The sequence below is a fragment of the Meleagris gallopavo genome, chromosome 12 (assembly GCF_905368555.1).
Source record: "Meleagris gallopavo chromosome 12, MGAL_WU_HG_1.1, whole genome shotgun sequence".
NCBI classification, from domain to species: Eukaryota; Metazoa; Chordata; class Aves; order Galliformes; family Phasianidae; genus Meleagris; species Meleagris gallopavo.
Window position 1 is genome coordinate 5,090,536 of NC_139415.1, and position 22,309 is coordinate 5,112,844.

At 38.9% G+C, this 22,309-nt stretch overlaps 1 protein-coding gene across 1 annotated transcript in view; it reads left to right on the top strand.

Annotated features, from left to right (window-relative positions):
- MTMR10 (myotubularin related protein 10) overlaps positions 1-22,309 on the top strand; it is a 37,764-nt gene that overhangs the window by 1,536 nt on the left and 13,919 nt on the right. The window contains exons 2-5 of the mRNA XM_085234414.1: positions 133-193; positions 11,698-11,834; positions 13,375-13,447; positions 15,805-15,947. Of these exons, the coding sequence (XP_085090540.1) occupies positions 133-193; positions 11,698-11,834; positions 13,375-13,447; positions 15,805-15,947 (414 nt within the window). The remainder of the gene's footprint in view (positions 1-132; positions 194-11,697; positions 11,835-13,374; positions 13,448-15,804; positions 15,948-22,309) is intronic.

Here is a 22,309-nt window from a genome sequence, read left to right on the forward strand (position 1 = left end):
TTACGATTAGAGCCTTTCTTTTAAAAATAAGCTCTGAGTTAAAAAAAGAATTTTCTCCTTTGCCCAAACGTGTATCTTGTTGCAAAATTGTGATTTTTTTTTTAACTCCCTTTTTTTTTTCCCCTTCCCCAGACTGAAGACCACATAGCTTCAGAACCCAGGATTAAAAAACTGGAACCAGTACTTTTGCCAGGTAGGCATAAACCAGGAATTTGATAGATATCTCAATAGATATATTGATGATTTCTGTTTCTTTTAATAGAATTGATCATGTGTAAATTGTTTTCCCTGTTTTAATTGTAGCATGCACCTCAAGGGAATAAAACTTCTTAGTAGGGACATCTGCTGTCATTGTGGTCTGTAGGGAGCTGTCTAACCTGTTTACCTAAAGCTGAAATGCTTAACAAACACGTACGGAATTTTGCTTGGGTGTAGAGTAATGTCTTTGCTTTACTGCAAGTATTACATATGGAACTGTTGTGAATTTTGTTACTTTTGTGACTCTTTCCAGAAGAGTCTTCCAGTAACCAGCTTTTTTTAGGTAGTCAGACTTTCACAGGCATGTTGAACCCACTGCTAATGCATGTTTTGTGGTCTTCCTTTGTTTTAAAGGAAAATACATCTAGAACTTCCTCTGAGTAGGCATGATTGACTTGTAGAAGACTTCTGATATCATCTTTATTCACTTACTCTTAATGCCCAACTGTTACATGATTTTGGATTTGGTGAATTAATACGTGAATCACAGAAGCAATGTTTCAGTACTGTTCATAGTTGCAAAAATCTGAGGGGTTTGCTCTTCCACATTTTAAAAGAGAAATAATGTTTGGTAAATGACATTTTGATTGATGAGCATTTCCTAAAGCCTTTTTCAGATACCAAAAGAACAGTCACCTGTTCTCATGATTACTTTAATCACAGCAATACCCCTGGCCAACTCAAAATCTTGTTGTTTCAAAGTGTAATGTTTAAGTTCAAAACAGAACTGCATAAAGTGTTGGGTTTTTTTCTTAGTGTTTAGAGTATATGTTACCAAACATGAATTTACACACACACTGATGTGGAAGCTGTTGTGATCAAGTTGTCTAAGCTGATAAAGGTGGTAACTTTCAAGATAGTTAATAGAATAAAAAAGTTGCTCTTGAAAATTATTTCCCTTACTGCTTCGTTTTGAACTGTTGTTAATGAAGCTGTACTAATTGCTATGTGGTATGGTCTGATGAGGCCCCTGAAGAGGCTAAAACCTGGTAGAAGACATTCAAGTGATAGAGTAAATATCAGCTTACTGAAACTCTTTAATGAAGAAAAATAATAGAAGTGCCCTAAGATACGTTGCTAGGACTGCTTGGTATTTGACATAGTACGTTTCTATGCTTGCTAAACTTCTGCTTAACACTTGGCATTTACTGGTTAGTTGTTATTCATCCAAGGCCTTTGACTCACGAGGAAGTGACTGCGTGTTATTCTCTGAGACGTTACACAGTAAATGCAAGGCAGTAAGAAATTGCTGTGCTCAGAATGTAACACCTCTTGCCTTTGCTGTGGGTGCTCGTGTGAGCAACTATAGAAAACAACTCGTACACAGTAACTTTTTTGCTGTGTGGCTAATTCTTCCCTTGTGAAACTCTAAATCACACTTCAGCTGATGCTGAGGGGGTTTGTTTTTCTCAGCTGGCTTTTGTTTGTCCCACGTTTGCATCATTTCTCATTTCCCTTGTCTGTGCTGTGAAATCAGCATTTGATTGCTTTTGGGACACTTGTGGTAAGTTGCCTTTGGTGGTATAGAAAGTGATTGGAAGAGTGGGACTCAGACCATGAAATTAAAACTTCTATCTCTATATCATTCTGAGATGCTATTTTGAATTATTCCATAATAAACATTACGGCTTCATGCAGCTACAGTTCTGACTAAATCTTTTTGTCTGTATAAGGGCGTGGTGAAGCTTAGAAGTGACTTATTTAAAATCAGTTAAATTAAACTCTTCCTGTTTAAAGTTAAGCAGAAACCTGAGTGCATTTTTTTGTTTTTGTCATCAAATGGTGCAGAAGAAAAGTGTATAAACAAGTACGCATTGTACTGTTGGGTAGACTGGCTTTTGGATTTGTCATAACTTTCTGGCCAAATTCCAATGCATTTAATTGCACTAAAGCTGACTCGTACTCCCCTGCAAATACAACTTGAGTATGGGATTCCTAATATCCTGTCTTTAACAGTTGAGTGAAATTGCTTTTGCTGTTAAAAACAGTCAAACCTGAGCGGCTGCATGTTAGTTATGCTCCTTTAATTGGCTGGCTTTTTAAGGAGTTACTCTGAAAATAAGTATCAGCACAAGCTGTTAATCGCTGTAGCAATCCTCAAAAACTGCATGTGGCTGCATTAATTATCAGATTCCTAAAATATAATGATTTTGATATAGTAGTTTACTAAAATTCAGAAAGAAGGACTATAGCTAACTAAATAGCATACTGGCTAACTTGTATTTTTATGCAGTGGAGGTTAGGAAAGGGAGTTCCAGACGTGGAAATAACATGAGTCAAGTTACAAAATGAAGAGGCTTTTATTTCTAAAAAGAAAACCAATAACAAAAATAAATTTTGGAATTTATATTGGCATCAACTTTGAACCTGTATAACTTGTTTTCAGTTTTCTCTTTAATTCATAGAGCAATAGATAGATGTCTTCAGCTTTTGGAACAAAAGCCCATATTCTTGTGGAGCGCCTGCCCTGAGAAAGGTGTGGCTCTCAGAAAAGCAACATGGCTTTTTTTTTTTTTTTTTTTTCAAACAAGTAAAAACATTGGTAGTTAGTGGCAACACTGATACAGCTGTAGTAAAAAGCGAGGGATTTTATAGAATTTGGTACGACTTCACTCCGAAACACTTTATAACATTTTAGGATGGAGTTAAAGAAATGTATTCTTTTTTCTTTCTGTAATTCCATTCTTCTAGTCTTGTTCTCTGATCAAAACTTTTTTGCTTGATTTACTTGAAGAGTTGGCCTGTGCAACAGTTCCACTTATTTTTCTGCTTTGTTTGCATAGCTTGGTTTCTTAGTTATCCCAGACAGAAAATAGAGGAGTGGCAAGTAGCCTGCTACAAGGTCATAAAAGTGACTTGCCTAGGTAGTAAGTAATTACTTGAGTGCTCTGGGGAGAGTTCAGAGTGTGATACAGCTGTCGTTACTGATACTTAGCTGAAGCTTGAGGTGTGTTTTGTTCTGGTAATAAATTGTAGCGTATTTTCCACATCAGTATCTAAGCATTCAAACAGAATTGTGCAACTTTGCTGGAATATATTGCAGTGTATATTTGTGTGATTTTAATGCAAAACTGTACGGAGAAGTGCAATACGTGGATGGCTGAAGGACCAGTCCAGTATCCCTGTGCTGTGGGCATGATCAGGCAGAAAGGTCCTCAAGCTGCTCTGCAGGAGATCACCTAACTTCTGGAACATCCGATTAAGAATGAGAAAAGGATTGTCCCTCCTGAGTCTTAATACCCACTTGTAGTAATTATTTTAAAGTAGTGCTCTGTGTGCAAATCTGTTAATAGATTAAGGTAATGTTTGCTATCTGTAAGGCTTTACACACCAGCTAGAAATAGTTGTCATTGTTTTTAAAAGTTTATACAGTAACATTACAGAAATGGACCGACTTAGAATATTATATTGATCATTAGACCTGCTCACATTAAGGTGTTTCTGGCGTTGAGTTGCTTTGCAGAGCAGTTACTCACAGTCTCTTGTGCCATGTTTCATGGTTAGATGCAGAAGTCAATGTCAGTCTGCTTCTTCTCCCTTCTCTGTTTACTTCAGTGCGTGGCATGCTGATTTCATTGCAGAGCAGCATGATGAGCAGAGTAGCTCAAAGTGAGGTGTTGCAGAGAGTGTGTTTTCATATTTAATTCTCCTGGCAGGATTTTCCTTTTTCTTTGATGGTGTCATTAGCAAACTCACTGAGGGTATGCTTGATCTGTTTGTGTCATTGATAAAGATGTTGAAGAGCACCAGTCTCAAGACACCTGGACATAGATCCATTGACCTCAGCTCTGGCTGTGACCTTCCAACCAACTCCTTATCCGTCAGTCCAAACTTCAAATCCTAATCACTCCAATTTAGAGATAGGGATGTGGTGTAGGGTCAAATCAGCGGCCTTGAGAAGTCCAGGTAGGTGACATTAGCTGCCCTTCCTTAGTCCATCAGTGCTGCTTCTCCATCACAGAAGGCCACTGGATTGGTCAGGCACTATTTGCCCCTGGTGAAGCCATGCTAGATGTCTTGGATCACTTCCTTGTCTCACATGTGATTTCCTCTGGACGTTTTCCTGTTGTGCTGTGTTCTGGTTGAGGTGTAATTGCTTGTTGTGTTCAAGATTTTCACCAATATATATGCATTTTTTTTATTTAGTAATACCAATCTGATTGGCTTCACTTTCTCTTTTGTTTTGGTTTCCTTTTTATTGGTTCTGCCCTTTGGTCGGCAGCTGACTATAGAGGTTTAATTGTGGGATCTTTTAAGACTATCATGGAAAGCTTTAATCTTTTAGAAATGTATGATTCTCCTTTGATTTAGCTCCCAGCTCTTTTTCTACTTTTTCTCTGCCTTGCAAATCCTTAGAATGTTGAATCATGTTCCAGAACAACTGCAACACATCTTGTGATAGGAGGGGGAAAGTACATTCTGGTGACTCACCGTGGCATGTAGTACACCAGGTGCATTCATTCCTTCCTGGCTGCTTTGAGCTGCTGTGCCTTCCTGGGCATTTTCATTTGGTTTGTGGCATCCCAGAGCTGTAGAAGAGCAGTGATGGTGTTGTGATGTGAGTACATGCTGCCAGCGCTGTGACAGTGAGGCAGGAAATAGAGTCCGGGTCACTGAGCTTAGTGTGTACCCCAGAGATTTGTGTGTTAGAAGTAATCTCTTTGTTTTAACACCTCCAAGAGGAAACTGGGATTGTTTAAGTTATAGAGTGCAAGTCATAATGCTGTTTCTGTCAGTGCCTTTTCCCATGTATATTTGTGGACAAATTGATGTTGATGTTCAGACACGTATTGCTTGATCTATTGCATCTATTCATTTGTGGATGGTAAATAGCGAAGGCCAATTGGTGCTGAGAGCTTAATTGAACTTGTATGAACTCCAGCACTGGTCATTTCCAGAGCATACTCAACTGTTGGTAGTCATTTCCAGCTCTTGTTTTCTAACCAAGGCTCTCTTGCTCGTGCAGCTGATGAAGAGTTGGGGGCTTTTTCCTGATGTGAGTCTTTAAATTAAGTAAATTATTTAATTAAATTTAGATATGAAAACAGAACCAGCAGCTTTCAGAAAACTTGTCTTTCACATTGCAAGAAGTTTAAAAACAAACCAAGCATCTTGCTTATATTTAGAGTGATGGAGGTATCACTTACAGTAAGTGTATTTTAAATGCACTCTGCGGTTATAGTTCTTATGTTTGTTTGCTGGACTCAGTAAACCCATGCTTTGGGTTCAGTTAACTGCTGTTTTGGTTTTGTTTAGGCTTTTTTTATTTCTTAGGGCATGGCATCATACAAGTACTACCGAAGCTGTCTGCAAGTAGAATCTGAATTCCAAATATGTCTTATGAGTGGATTGTACTGGGGGGAGTCAGTTGGTTCTGCTTTCTTTGTTCTGAATACATAGCATGTATTTATTAAGGTTTCTGACTAGTAATATGTTTTAAGTGTTTGTACATATATACAAAGATTATTTCGTATTTGCTTAGCTGTAGTGCAATAAGGAAACTGCCCAGATGTGCTTTAAAATAGAATATTTTAATGTTTCTTCTTGTGCATTCTACAGAGAAGTCCATTAGTGCCACATGTCATAGGGGCCGGAAAGGGAATAAAACGTTACTGAAGGTTTTGGATTATCAGCTGACCAAACAGCTGCTTATTGGTCTCTCAGTTATATTTATTTCCAGTAAAAGAAGTTTTCAGCAGACTAATTCTCAAGAAGTGTACATTTCTCTATTGACCTGCTTGTTCTTAAGCCAACCCTGAGTAATTTATGCTAGTCCCATAAGTATTTTACAGGTTCAGAGCAGCCTCTTGTATCGGTGACATTGTGATAAAGTAACAGGATGAGAACTGCAGTCATCTCAAATTGTTACGGATTATAGTATGTGTAAACAAAGTCAGGGTTTGGGGATCTGTACTTTATGTAGCCAGACTAGAAATATGCAAAACACTTTCCTTCCTTGCCAGCTTCCCTACTGTGTTATGGAACTGTGACCAGCTCAGTGCTAAACCTTTTATTTTTTTTTTTTGTTGGTAGGATTGTTTTAGTTCAGCCTAAAAATCCATACTGATGCCAAGAAGAGCAGTTTATTATTCAATTTACACAACCACAGGTGTGTTCCTATTAACAACTTTGTGCTGACGCTTGTCTGTGCTACTGTAGCACAAACCAGATCAGAGCTATTTCAGTTGAAATCAGGACTGACAAAAAAAGGAAGAAAAATGCATAGTTAGAATTTTCAGCTGGATCAGTTCTCTGCAGTCAACAAGTCTCTCACAAATGGCAGTGCCAGCACAAGGGTTGAGCTGGGAATGAATGTGAACTGTGTTACATGTTTATGCTGGATTAAAGCAATTCTATAAGTGTGATTGGATTTTTGAGCTGCTGCAGTAGTTTGCTCTGGGTCTGGTCACTGATGGTTCCTAGGAATGGATGGATATTCTGTTCTGGTCACTTGAACTCCTGCTGAGTGGCTGCTTTATGTCCCACATCCTGTCCAATGGGGTGTGTGTACAGATCCCTCTTATGGTCAGTTTCATTTGTAAGGTTCACAGCTGCTATTATGCAGATGCCCTTTCTACTCCTGCAGTTGTGAACTTTAGAAGAATAAAATCATGGAATCATGAAGGTTGGAAAAGACCTCCAAGACCATCCAGACCAACCATCCACCTACCAGCAACATTTCCCCACCAATCCGTGTCCCTCAGTGTTACATTGAGACATTTCTTGAACAGCTCCAGGGATGGAATAGTTCTTTTTTGAAGACTTTCCCCAACCAATCTTTGTTTTTGCTACATTTATCCTCGCTATTTCTGAAATTTAAAGAAGCTTGTTTTGCTCTACTTCTTGTTAGCACGCAAGAAAAACTGTATAGTATTCATATATGACATTTTAATAGCAATTTTTCTAAATCAGATTGACAAAGCAAGCTCTTTTGGTGCTGTGCATTTAAAACACATCTCTCTCCTGTGAGCGGTGAACGTGGTTTTTTTGACAGAAATGTGAGGTCCTCCTATTTGAAATGAATGCAGATAGAAAGCAATTAGGTTATGTTCTGCTCCCCAGTAGTCACAGTACTGAGCTGTCCTTTTGGGACAATGCTTGTACTTTTATTTTTACTTCGCATTCTGCAGGTGCACAGAAACTTAAGGGAGGTAGGTTATTTCATAAGTAATTGTGAAAATACTGGAAAACAGAAGAGAGGAAAAAACTGGTTGATATCTGTTGTGAAGCTTTTTTGTCTTCACTGTACCTTTATCCCTAAATTCACCATAAGAGCTCGTGAAAATTAGAAAAAATGATTATTTCATGAGCTTGCAAATACTTTTTCTTAAGTTTGTAAGGGGTTGAGCACAAGTAACAGACCACTCCTTGTAGGGATGGATTAGGGGCATTTACATCCAAATGCTGAGCGCATGCTAATAAACCTATCCGTGTTTGTTCTGTGAGAGAAAAGGCAGCTGAATGGAGGAAAATGCTGTAGATTTCAGTTGCTTATTAACGAAACTTTTCTTTTTGAAAACTTCTGCTCAAACTTAGGTTAATTATTTGCCAATCATTTTGGAACGGTTTTAGACTTGCATCTTTGTAAATACAAGTGAACTTATTAATGCTTGTCTTTAATGGGTAAATGACAACTTGAAATAACTCTCTTACTATTGTGAACTTTTTAGACTCAGTCTTTCGCACGAGCTGCTTTTCTGCTTCCTTAATTGGGTGTAATTACTGTCGACCAATTATCGACCAAGGAATACTGGACCAAACTTAGGCCTAGGGTGGGTGAGCAAAGGGTGCTGTTGCCCTGCAGCCATGATGTGCTGGTGATCACTGAGCTCTGCCAGTCTTCCCTCTGCTGTCTCCTATCCCTGTGCATGCTTGCTCCTGAGTTTTCATTGGGTTGTAATGGGTTGTGTATCATGGTTGATTAGGTACAGTGTATACCATGAATTCACTTCGCATCTAAAATATGGAAAGGTCAAATTGGGTGTGCTTTTGGGAAGCTTAGCAGAGTTTTTCTGAAGTCGATCAGTTTTTGAAGCTGTATTTCCCAGGAAAGGTGTTTGTTGGATAAATCTTTCAGTCTCTCTTGTTATTTCTGTGATTCATGCGTTCAGAGTAGAAATATTTTTATTAATCATTATTAGGCTTTATACTTAAGGGTGGCAGCCTGTAATTTTCCTTCTGGTTTCCTGTCAGAGTTTAAACAAACTGCTCTTGTCTCCCGAGATCGTTCTTTGACTGTCGGAGTCACATGGAGCACTGACTGCTGTTCCGTGTCTGGAACAGCTTGTGACTGTTTACTGGAAAAAAGCAACAGCGACATTGTAAAAATGTGCAGCGTAATATCTCTGAATAGCTCTGTTGTTGACGCATACCAAAATCACCTACTGAGCTACAAGTACAAGAAGGTTTCATTGTGCAAGACCAACATATTACTACGTACGTTCAGCAGCTTTCTTAAAAGTGCTGTGTTTGGAAGGCTTGCACCTTGTTGTGTTGCTCATTGCAGGCGTCTAATTGAGGGATGAGTGTTGGGTCCACATAAAATTCCAAACCTGCTATTTAAAAAGTCTTGTTGAGGCTTCTGAAAACTGCATATACTTGGTGTGGCAAACTTTCTCCTGCTTTCTTGTAATTATGTTTAAATCCTTCAGTGGAAATCGGTATGCATACACTGTGTGTTGTAACACTTGTGTTCCAAACAGACAGTTCTGCTCTCAGCACGTAAACTTGAGTGCAGAACAGAAGATCCAAGTGAGGCCTAACAATCCAGAATGTATTTGTGTTGGAAGAAATGAGAATAAGAGAAGCTGCACTAAAACAGGATTGATATGACCAAGTTGTAGTGTAGCTATGCAATTATGAGGAGCAGAAGAAGGAAGTGAGAGGGACCAGCTTTGCTGAAGAAAATGATGTTTTGGGCATATTTTAAGCTGTAGTTATTCCAAATTGAAGAGATTTGCAAAGGCATGAAGTACTAAAATAGCTTGGTAATAGTAATTTGTGCTTTGAGCGTGTGCTAGTAGGAAAATGTTCCACTTTGTAACAGATAGGAGAAAATATTATGTGGAAAATACCTATCTTGGACATTCTCTTTTGGTGTTGCTTTTTTTTTTTTTTTTTTTTCTCTCTCCATATCTTCTAATTAGAAATGCAGTGGTATACCGGTGTATTTGAGAGAGGGGGAAGAAGGGTAAATATTTAGGTTTGGAAGAACTGACTTGAGCAGGGAAGAAGCCTGGCAGGCAGGGAACTCAGCACCGAGTAGCTGAAGATTAACACCAGCAGTGAGAAGGAATTGCTTAAATACACAGTTTGTGCTTTTGCAGTTACTTAAGCAAATAGCTTGTTAGGAAAAAACGTGGGATGTTAAGAGGCCTCAGGCCAGGCTCTGCTAGAAGTATTGTAATATTTTAATTTCAGTGCTTAGAAATAGGCTGCTTCATTTTTATGCACCTCATTTTAAGAGGTACATATTGTTTTCAATTGCTATTGACTCTTTCCTGAAATTTGGAGGCATATTGAACCATGTTTGAGAAAATATTTTGAAGGTCCAGCACGTCAGCCTGTCCTTAGAGCATCTTCCCAACTGTTCCTACTTCTGTCAAAAAGAAGACAGTGCCACAGTATGATAACCATAGGTCTGTGAGATCATCCCCTTACATCTTCTAACTGGAAGGATGTGACAGCCCTCCAGAACACTAATTGTAATTCTGCCAGCTCGGGACCACATCAGTGCAAGAGACTTCTGTGTGTGACAGCCGAACTACAAAGAGGTACTCCATTATTCTGCTGCTCTCAATGACCTTCAGCCTGATGCCTCATCGTATTACGGACAAGAGAGCGAGTTACAGCCGTGTGGCTACGAGGCTGTGTGGGAACTTTTGTGTCCCAGCCTGAACCAGTGATTGATCACCTGAGGCAAGGACTGGGTCAGCTGTGGGAGCATAGCTGAAAGCAATTCAGCTGTGTTACTGGTAGGGGTGGAACTCCTAGACCCCATTTAAGGGCTGAGTGCCAGTGGGGAAGGATCTCTTTCTGGAGATCCCTCCTTTGTGGAGCTTTTCATCACGAGTGCAAATCTTTGGATACAGGTGAGCGTTCCTTCTCTGTTTGTTCCTTTGCCCTCTCACTACGATGCTCTTTCCAACTGTTCATTTGTGTACTGTACAATGGCTTAGGAGGAGAAGCATGCACAGAGATTGGAATTCAAGACTGGAGAAGGGTGCTGAGGTTCCAAGGTCAGGTGCTGGAAATGCTGAGGAGAGATCTCTGAATTTATAGTTACTTGGGTGCCATAACGCCTTCTCTATCAGTAGAGGGATGGCAGACTTACTCAGAGCTGTGTCTGTATTCATGGAGCACACAGGTAACTGTTTACTGCTATCAGTATAGCTGTCCAAAGAACTGACTGTTTCCTTGCAAAGCACAGGACATCCTGAAATGGCACCTTAGATAACTGGGTCCAGATACACCCAGCAAGTTAGTCTTCAGGGGATCCTTAGTCCTTACTCGTTGTTTAACACAAATAACCAAACAAAAAAAGACCTCTACAGCTAATGTAAAATTACCCTTTCCTTGAACATGTTTCCATTACTACACTGCTTGGAGTAGACAGCAGTAGAAGGAAGTGGTTGATGATAGAAGTGATAGCCCTATATAGAAGTGAAATAAACCACCGAGTTTTCTTCCTGAAGACTGAAGTTACCATTTAGCTTTCAGAAATCTCTGGTGTAGAACTAAAAAGTAGCACTGTGTGCAGAGAGTTACTTTTTTCAGTAAAAAAAGTCATTCTCATTTACATTTGCCTGTAGACTTCTTTATTTCGTAGGTTGTCCTGGGTAAGTTGAAGGTTTTTTGATTGATGCTTGTATCCTCTGTTTTGCAAAATGAGGTGGTTATCTCCTTCATTAGATGGTCACAGTAGAAACTTTGAAATGACAAATAGTGCTTAATGTTTTTGTTTCCCAGTTTTTCTTGTATGGAAGCAGTTGAACTTGTGTTTATAAATGCAGAGCTACATGTAGACTAATTTTCTGATTTACAGAGCTCATAATAGTCTCATACTTAACTGTAGCCAACTAGTTTCAGGTCTTAAATTGAATACTAGCCGAATTATGTGAATGTGGGCCTTTCATTTGAACACGCTGTCCTTTAAACAGTGACTTTTTAATAATGGAGAATTGCAGGCTTTAGTCTTTGAATAGAAGGAAGGGCTTGTTCTTTGCTTTTAACTACTAAGCAGTATTACCTGGTTTGGAAAAGTAGGTTTCTTGACTGTGTTTTTTTGTGTGTGTATGTTCTCATTCCCACGAACGGCATTAATTGAACACAGCAGCTGTGTCTATCTTGAAATGGAGTCAAGAGGGGTTTCTTGGTACCGCAAACTTAGAATCAAGATTTATGTAGGCTACATTTTTCCCTCCCCTTTTTCTGTTCCAGGTGAAATTGTGGTAAATGAAGTCAATTTCGTGAGAAAATGCATCGCAACGGATACAAGTCAGTATGACCTGTGGGGCAAACTGGTTTGCACTAACTTCAAGATTTCCTTTATTACGGATGACCCAATGCCACTACAGGTTTGTTATTACTCGTGTCACTTCATCATGACAACAAATGTGATAGATAAAATGGATTTTATTAGGGGGAAAAAAAGCCCTGTCTCATAGCTGATGTAGTTATGATCCCTTCTAACATAAAGCAAGCTGAACAATGTGGTTAAACTGTCCTGTTCTGAATGCATTGCTATTCCATTCCTGAATCGAGAATATAAGAACAGAGCAAGTTTGGGGTGGAATTACAGCCTGCTCTATTTACTTCTGTTTGTTCAGGCTTCATAGAGAAGTGGTTTTATAAAAGGTGAAGCAGGAATTATATAAAGATGTGTTTCTCCTTGAGGAGGAGAACTGAAAATGTTCCTTTTCTTACACAAGTGTCAGATCAGCAAAACCTTTAATGTGTTCAACTTTTATTTGGATTACTGAAAGGAGGACAAAGTAACTGTGAAATAAGTTTTCATCTTTCTTAACTGAGGCAACAGCAAAAAGGAAACAAAGCCTTTGTCAGAGCAGGAGTGTGAAATTCAAGATCTTAATTGGTTTTCTTTGAACAGCTCAGCATACCGTGGTGTTTGGAAATCCAAATTTTGAGCTGTGTGTTTTTTTTCTTGTATTCCTTTTGCAGTTTTCAAAGAAATACTGCATTAACTATGCAGGTGTAAAGCTCCAAAAGTACACAGACACTTTTTCAGGAGCACTGTGTTTGACAAAAGCTACTTCAAAAAGTTAAATTTTCTTCATGACCAAAATATTTTTTTGGTCATGAAGCAGTTGTCAAATCATGTTGGCATTTGACTGATTGTGCCTTTGTTCTGAGGAGCAAAAGTAGATGATGTTACTTGTTCCTCTAAAAGCAAGGTGTCAATTTCATGGCTACTGTTTTAAGTGCATGTTGAAGTTAAGTAAGTGCACTTAAGGTTGTTATTGTTCAATTGTGTTTTCTTGCTCTGGTTATTCACTGAGTAGGGCTGAGATTCTTACTGCTTTGGTTTTATATGAAAGGAGTAAGTGGCCACGTGCAGTGTACTGTAAGTAAGGTGGACTCAGAACACTCGGAATCGTCTGTCCTGGGGAATTTGTACTGGCATTGAGGAGGAATTCTTAATATTTAAACTCTTTTAGTTCTATTTGTTATAGGAAAATAAAGCTTTGTGTTTGTCCTCATGAAAGCTGAGTTCATATTTTTTCTTTCTTATGATTTACAATAATAGAGTAATAGTTAACTACAGTAGTTGTGTATTTTTTTTAAATATGTATGTATGAACTTATGCTTCAGATTACGCTGAATTTTTGCTTGCAAATTTTGAGGCTAGAAATACAAATCATGAGGCTTTTTGCATACTCCACTGGCTCTTGCAAACTGCTTGGCATGCATTCACCAACACAAGAAAGCTAGTTTCAGTATTTTCAGTTACTTGTGAGTAGCCAAGGGTGGTACATGTGAGGAAAATCTAGGCATGCCTGATTTTTTTTTTTTTTTTTATTGTTGTTTCTTCAAAGTTGTGTATCTGGTTGAGAACTGCAGAGCTGCAATTGATGACTATGAGTTCATGTGTTTCAGAAATTCCATTACAAAAACCTTCTTCTTGGTGAACATGATGTTCCTCTGACATGCATTGAGCAGATTGTCACAGGTATGTCAAAAAGAGAGAAATTTAAAGCCTGTCATCATACTTATTCAGTTCATAGCTGCTAACTGCTGGTTAGGTTATGCACATTGTTGTCACTTAAATACCCAATTCAAGGCCCACCACTGTTGGTACTAAACATTAGCACAATAACAGATCAACACTTGTTCTGTGATACACACCTGTTGCAACAGTACAAATTTTGATAATGATTTTTTGTTTTCAAGCATGTGAATTTCTCCTGTGTAAATACAGTGGACTGCAAAAAGCAGATCACACAATTCACCCATAGCTGGGATATCCCAAAATGTCAGTGTTTGAATTTTCAGTTCTTGTCTACTTTTTAGCCAGGTTAGTAGCCAGCAGTCCTCAAAATCCACCTATTAAGATAGTCATCTTAATCTGAAAATAAACTATGCTCATTTTGAAGAAGCAGTTTTTGATCACGTGGATCCTATAGGCTAAGCTAAAAAGAACATTTTCATCTTTTAACTGAAGAATTTCACAAGTAACAAATTGTTGTATTGCTGTTAAATACTTGGTTTTGACTGTATGCAGTTTAAATAATTGCTTGAAGATAAGCCTTTGGTGCCTGAAGTCATTCAGTAATCCATTTCCACTCTAGAAGGAGTTTTTAATTGCAAGGAAAAGATAAATTTATGCCTGAGAAGGAACATTGTGAAGAAATGCTGTTTTTAAATGAAGAGATGCTGCTGGCCTTCTTATGGTCTTCAGCTGGCCCACACTTACTGCCATTTTTCAATAGGCAGCAGTGACAAAACTGAACAAGTCTGAAAATGACAGTGTTCTATGGAATGATGCTTGTATGCTACAGTAGTGCTGCAGCCTTATTGCTTAGCATCTCTTGCAAACACTCATATAATATATTCTGCTAAATAGGGGGAAAGAGCCAATCATCTTTGAATGATCTAATAATTATGTCCTCTCCTCTATGGCATGTTTTGTTCCCAGATAGAAAGAGATTACTGATAGATTTTATTTTGAAACTTGAGGTCTGACAGATTGTAGACTACTCTTTTCTTCATCTTTCCCAGGGTAAACTTTCAAATAGCCTAACATTGGCAGTTTCATTAGAAGAATGATAGAAATTATCTTGTACCCCTTTGTTTGGCTTTTCCAGGAAAATTTAAAGTTCTTTAGAGGGAGATAGTAGTATTTCTTGCTGCATATTTAAATAAATGAGTCTTTGTTCTTCTACTGTGCAGATTTAACCTAAATTCAGTGAAGCATAAGCTTTTCTTAACAAGAATTGAGAGGGCTTTCACTGAAGTTGCAGAAGAGGTTGCTTAAATAGCTGAGGGCATATTGTTTGATTGACTTATATCTAAGTGTGTGTGTGTGTGTGTGTGTGTGTGTGTGTGTGTGAATATACACACGTACAGTGGCCAGGTAGGAGTTGTTCTTTTCAGTTATATCCCTTGGCTTTTGAGTTTCTGGTTGAGATTTTCACGTAGGGGTTAGGAAGTGCAAGATGTAGCTGAAAACAAACAGAGCATGAGAGATGCTAGAGACTTTTCTGAAAAGAGCTGCTAGCCCACCTGATACGCTGTAAGTAACTGCAGAATAAGAATAAGCTATTGATAGCACTGTTTAGCATTATTAGTAGTTGTTAGCTCCTTGTGTAGCCATAAACTCTCCGTGCTTTTCTCGGGATAATAAAGAGCATGATGCATAGATCCATCCTGCTTTTTGTTTCCTCAAATTAGTGAAGCTTAATCCAAAAGACACCTGCAACAGCCAGCCATGGCAATTAATCACTCAGCAGCTGTGCGCTGCTGTTTTCCCAGTTAACACAAATGAAATCTCTTTGGCTTTAGTGATGCTTATTTTAAAAAACTTTAGTTCCTCCATTTGAAGGTGAGTTGCACAGTCTAAGAGAGAACCTGTCTATGCATGTCTACACAACCTGCCAAATTACTGTCCTTACATTATTTAGTTTTATGTCAGAAATAAGCAGTTAATCTATGTCTTAACTCAGACACTTCTTTTTATACATCCAAATGGAAGGAGGGGCAGAAAGCATCTCTGCTAATTAGTGCACATCAGAAGGTCCTTGCAGCATACATGATTAACTGCCAGGGAACAAAAATTGCTCTTTGAAGTACTGCATATTAATTCTGTGTTTGTGAAGTTGTTGATGCATAAAAATAATATGGATGTGTGGGAAACAGTACTTCAGCCATTATTTGAAAGAACATTCCTCGACAAGAGGATATATACAGCTTTACCTAAACTGAATGTTTAAAATACAGTTCTGGTAGCAATGCTATTGTATCTGTTTGATCCAGTCTTTCCTTGTGTGCTTAAAAACACAGTGCAATAACTTTGTCTTTTCTTTACAGTGAATGATACCAAGAGGAAACAGAAAGTCCTTGGTCCCAACCAGAAACTTAAATTTAATCCAACTGAATTAATCATTTATTGCAAAGATTTTCGTATTGTCAGATTTCGTTTTGATGAAGCAGGTCCTGAAAGTGCAAAAAAGGTAATATGTCATTTTATGAAGTCTTGCTGTGTAGATTCAACTAGCATGCATGTGTTACATGTAATATTTTGTTTTTTGTTTTAATAGAAGTGCAGAGGGAGAATTTGAAAATTAGTCTAATTATATTGCAGGAAAGTATCTGGATTTTAGTGTAAAATGATTAGATAAGAAATGTAATGTGACATATCTGCTGTTTCTTTTCATATAAATCTGCATTTCTTATCTGATATTGTACTTCTTAAAATCACCAGGTGAAGGAACAAGTCTTTCCTTTATGTTGGAATTGTGCAACAGATGTTTACATTTCAGTATGGGTTTGATACTTAGGTTTTCCAAAAGTAAAAACTTTAGTTTACTTGTGTGGACTGTACTATTGTAACAGTCAGGAAGATCATGGTGGTGAAATGGTGATACAGGAGCTGTAATGACAAAGGGACATGTGTGATGGAATGGTGTTACAAAGAAAGGTGCTCACCCGTGTCTGTAGATGTCAACTCACAGCGAAAACTCCACGAGGGAGGGATCTCCAAACAGAGATGCTTCTCCCTGGCAGTCAGCCCTTAAATGGGGAGTAGGAGATGTGCAGCCAGGCTCCCCCCTTCCAGTCACACAGCTGAATTGCCTTCACCTGTGCTCCCAGGGCTGACCAGGTCCTTTCCACAGTGGTGCTCAATCAGTGGGTCAGGCCAGGACTCAACAGTTAGCACACAGTGTTATGTTATATGTAGTTCTTGTATGTTTAACACAGCAAGTTCTGTGGGCTCCTGAAAAAGTGTGTTCTTTGTTAGTGCTGTCCTGGGTAAGAGCTGCATGCCTTCTGATGTGGAATTATCTTTCTGTACACTACTAGAAATTTTATTTCTTCCCCAATTTAAACACCTGTCATAAGTCTCAGTAACATCCTGCAACATTGCTTAACCTGTTAAGGCTCGGATAAGTCTCTCCTACTCTGAGGTGAGCAGTCTACATAATGCTGGCTCACCAGCTTTCTTGCTGTGAAATACTGGGGTAGCTGTTGAGTTACAGCTCTTTTCACCTCTGTGGCACTGCTTTGTGGCCAGGCATGGCATACCAGTCTTTTTGTAAGGAATGACCCAATTTGCTCAGAGGTTGAGTTCTCCTTCTCAGTGGGATAAAGTTTGAGCTTAACCCTGTAAATCCTCAGTACCATCTGCCCAGACATAAGTCTGTTTGCATTTATTGACAGAATGATGCCCAATTCATCACTTCTGCATGTTCTACTTGTACAGAGATCCATTAGCAGAACCCTAGTTATGAATCATGCTGTTCTTCCTTGTTGGTGTTCTCCATTCCTGCCTGTCTGCTGTTCATAACCTTTCATGTCTGGCAGTCTTTCAGCAGTCAGTTCCCTTTTACAGCTTCTCTGAAGTCACAGAGGAGCAGTCTATCTGGAATATCTTTATAGCAACTGTTTCAGATTGGTTGTCACAGCTAAGAGGAGTAATTAGCCTGGAGGAGGGGAAAGAGAGCTCAAACTCAGCATCTCATTAACACTTGTTGTGCTGCATGTCTTTATGCAAGAGCAAAAAGCAAAGCCTTTTTATAAAGACATTTGTTTTATGTGTTTTATAATTACACGGTCCAGTGTGATTACTGATAAGAAAAATAGTTTTGGAGATCCAGAAGGATCTAAATCTGTGTGATTATAAGAATATTAGTGGTGGTGACTAAAAACATGGCAGTTCCCATTTACAAGTATCAGGCTGTGACACAAAGGGGAGTGGAAGAAAATGTCTACAAACGGAACTTTCAGTTGTGTGGCTGCTCCCGCAGCTGTGACTCCTGCAGTAGGTGACTGCAGCTTTCGTGTGTGGGTGCAGTACAGGAGCATACTTTTACTTGAAGGGAGGCAAAGTTCTGTTAACATAATCTAATGTTTTCATAACGATGCTATTCTGTTAACATTCAAATATAATTGCCTGAAGGCAAGCCATCCTTAGATCTGGTTTCTCTATCTATGTTCCAGTGAACTCAAGCAGAATGGTTTTACGTAGCATATGAGATGGAATTGTTTTGTTCTCTGTGGCATTTAAATGGCATGCTAGCTCCACATTCTTACAGATTTTTATCTGGTTTCTGTTCCTGCCTTTCAAACGGTACACGTGACCAAGGCTGTCCTGAAGATTGAAAACAGCCAGGACAGGTGGTCAGACCTCCCCGTGTTATTGAAGTACCTCTTTAATATATATTTACATCCTGCTATTTGTGCATGAAAGTTTGATAGTTGTGTGCACGGAAATAGTGGTATGTGCCTAATTTTGTAAGGAGCACCAAAACCTAGAATCATTATAAATGGGCTTCTGGAACCCCTTCCTCTACAGGGCTGTCACCATTAGGTCAGGATAGCTGCTCTCCCCTCTACTGTCAGTTGGGAGCTAGACTGTTTTTCCTCAGAAATGTGATCATGCTCATTTTGGAACTAGAAATAAAAACATCCTGAGTGTAAAAAATAAACAAAAAGCCCCACAACCAACCAAGAATGTAGAATTTTGTATATATGGATATATTTGTATATGGGATACATGAACGTTTCCTATGGTTTCTGGAATTAAGAAGCTGCAGAACTCAGCTTTTCTGTTAGAATCACAGTTGTGGAGGCTGCAATTTAATTATAATCGTATCAGAAGTATTTCTGACTTGCAGTTTTTTTTTTAAAGTTTTTTCTACTTTATAGCTTTAAATAAGCAGAAGAGAAGATGATGTTACAGTTGATATTGCAATCTCTGTTCTGTAAAGCAAGAGACCTGCATGCCAGTCCTTTATAAATCATAGTTTCCTCTGGCAGACTTGGGAGAAATGCTGCCAGGTACACAGATGAGGACAGGGAGATTTCTCTCTACCCAAGTGAAATGCCAGTAGTACAGGACTGCATCATCGTGTAAATGAAACAAGCTCAAAATGAAACCCTTCTTACTGCAATACGCACTTCAAACCATGGGAGTATTTGTGCATTCAACTTAAGTGGGTACAGTAATAGTTTGAAAATAAAACACTTGGTAATTATTACTTCAAAGATGAACTTTAAACATGTGGAATGGTTGCAAGGAGAATAGGGAGTAACTTCCATGGTTAAGTAAGTTGTTTCCAGCAGAGTTTCTGGAATGTAATGGAAATGCTCATCAGCATTCAGTTACATAAATCGGTGTTGACAAAGAGTGTAATCTGTTTCTAAGGAAGTAGCTAGCTCTGCAAAACAGGACATAAGGGAGAATAACCCTTGCTAATTAGGCTGCTTACTGGAATAAAGAGTATTCTGATTTGGGTAGTAAATGTGGGGAAAAATGATCCAAATTTGAAAGCAGTCAGACCAGATATGGACAATCTATTTAATGACATAAATATATGCACAGTATGCGGGTAGTGCTGGGAGATCTTTCTTCTTTCTCCACTTTGAAGCAGAAATAGAGTGGGAGAATACATCAGATGTAGATGAATTAACTTATTTAGGTGCCAGATTATGGAGGAGTATAACGACTCATACCTTCGATGTACCTTAATAAACACACCTCCAGCATTAGCTGCAGCCAACACATGCTAATGAAATACTGCCGCAGTAAACCAGTCAGGTAAATATTTCCTTTCTTATTTTTATCAACGGATATTTGGGAAATAGAAGTTAAGAAATGATTGAGGGGTGGAACCTCGCATTTCTCACCACGTAGCAGTTGGTTTCCATTTTGTCTCTAAAATAACTGTAGGATCTCCACAGGAAGGAAAGCCAGCTGGGTGTGGGAGGAAGCGGAGGATGGGGAAACGAGCTGGGGAAGTCTGAAGTTAGGCAATGTGGAAGAAGCAGCATTTCACCTTCTTTAAAGGAAAAGGAATCATTTTATTTTAGAAATCACAGCGGGTCAAACCGGAAAGACTTCTGATTTCCAGCCTCTGCAATACTTGACACTAGACTAAGATATAAAAATATTTAACAAGTTGAAGCTTTAAGTCTGTTTTGTGATAGAAAGTGTGCTGCCTTACCACACAAATGAGTCTTGGCCATGTACCAGAGTGGCACACACCCTGTAATCTCCTGTTTCTTAAATATGTATCCATTTTTGGAGTCCCTTTCTCTTCTAGAGCTCCCTCAACTCTTTTCCTTCAGGAAACTTTTCAAAATGTGTAGGAGATGAGTTTCAGAAACACACACTTGATCAAAACAGAATGCAAACTATCTCAAGTCCTGTTTCCCGTGCAATCGCAGCTGCCCTTCATACACATCATAACATTTGGGATGAAGTGGTGCCATTTCTTCCTAATGATTGCAAGGAATAACATGAAACTGAGAGTTTTGAACAAATCATCCTGACCCTTCCTAATGTCTTCCTCCTCCTTCACCCTCAAACTTCTGTTACCTTGTTCTAATTGTATTGATTCTAGAATGTAATATTGTGGCACTGGGAGTACATGAGAAAACTTTTATGTTCTTATGGTCTTCGGAGAAATGAAGAAAGCTTTTTTTTTCCTTCCCCCAAAGTAAGTTAATCTAGTGGTGTTTTAAACATAGCAGTGCATTCTAGTATTTGACAATATTTAATGTCTGAATGCTTGGGTAACCTGTGCTGAGAATTCAAACGTGTTTGTGCAAATGAGGGTTCTGATATGTATTATTTCAGCTTCTGAAGTTGTTTTTACTATTTCCTCTCATGTAGAGTACTTGTATACGAACCAAATTAATGTATAGCTGCTATTGGAACTCTTACAGAAGGGGAAGAAAGCAGCTCTCAGTGCTTGGGTGATTTAGCAGCTAGGAGAACGTGCGTGATGGCTGGGGCTGAAGGGTCTTTGAGCTGAAAGCTGCTTGTTCCAAGAAGACTTGCTGCCTGGGAGAATCAAAAAGTGTCCGTGGGACTTGATCTAGTCCTGGTTGCATGAGTTTCCATTACAGAGGTCTGTTGGGAATGGGAACTGCTGTAGTAAGGAGAAATAATGTACTTTCAATGGGTTCATCGTCGGTCTGTTGTAGGGAACGAGGTGAAATGCAGCACTGTGCTAACAGAACGCATCCTCAATATGAGCGCTCAGAATTTTTTTCCAAAGAGCATTGGCGATGCTTTGGAGCTGCTCTTACTGGTAAAACTCCTGCTGAGGAAGGAAAGCCTTGCCCTGCAAGTATCAGTTATTTTGTGCAGCAAGGGGTTGTGCAGAGGGCGCTGACACGGGGAAATGGCCTTTGTGCAGTGAAATAATTAAACCCATTGTGTTTACTGTTCTTAATAAATGAACTTTCCAGCAGGCAGCCTATTCTCTTATTTGACTGAGCCTAAATATCTTCAGCTTTACACAATTTTAAATTGGCAAAAATACCAAACGTTTTTCAGTTTGATATGAGAACATTTCCTGTAAAACATGTTTGTCTTCCCATTTAAGAACTTTCTGCTTATGGTAGTAATCTGTTTGAGATCTGTGGAATTTACTTGTCCTTTGAAACTCGCAGACAATAAAACTACTATGCAAGTTTAGGAAGGGAAAGAAATGAATATGTCTTTAATGTTGCTTACTGTATATTACTCATTTTTTTTTCCTAAGATGTAAAATGACAGCTGCGTAATTTTATTTATTTAAAGCAATAGAAATGGGGTTTTGAACCTCAGCTGTAATCCACAGGTGGGCTGTTTCACCCACGCCGTAGCTGGGAGCACTGTCTGGACACCTAAGAAATGTTTTTTAGCAGCTGGGCTCAAGAGCACAGCTGTGGTCTCACGTTTGCTGTGCAGCAGATCTCAGTGCATACCATGTCCCCTCAGCTGAGCCCTCTTAACATGCCGCACACGCTTTCTTTTTCAAAGACAGAGTTCTTAGATTCTGCTTTTAAAAATAGTTTTTAATGTATTTCTGTTGTATTATTTGGCAGCACAGTGGAATCCTTTTATGCCTTTCAGTTCATCCTCAAGCCTTTGAAACCTGATCAGCGTAGCAAAAGGCTTTCATCCTTCATGCCCATAAATGAAGATTGTGAGTGGCTCTAACAGCAGTTGCTCTAATGAAAAGTTAATGAAAAAAATGGAAGTCAGAATGTAGATGTATGCGGATTTCCATTTTGCTTCATTGTCATTGATGGACAAAAGCAGTCCGTTAGAAAGCGCCAATATTACAGAATTGCTGTTGCCTTATTAGAGTTCTTCAGCTTTTAAATTACAAGGTGTATCAAAACGTGCAAGGCTTCCAATTACTTCTTGATAGTTATTAATGGTTTTACCAAATCCTGGAAGTTGGCTAATAAGTGCTTGTGCTAGTCCATTTCCCTGTAACACTTCCACTGTTCCTCTCTCAGGAACGTCCTGCCCTCTGTTTTGTATTGCAGCTCTGTCGTAAAACTGAAAGTGGTGGGGAGAAAAGGCAAAACAACT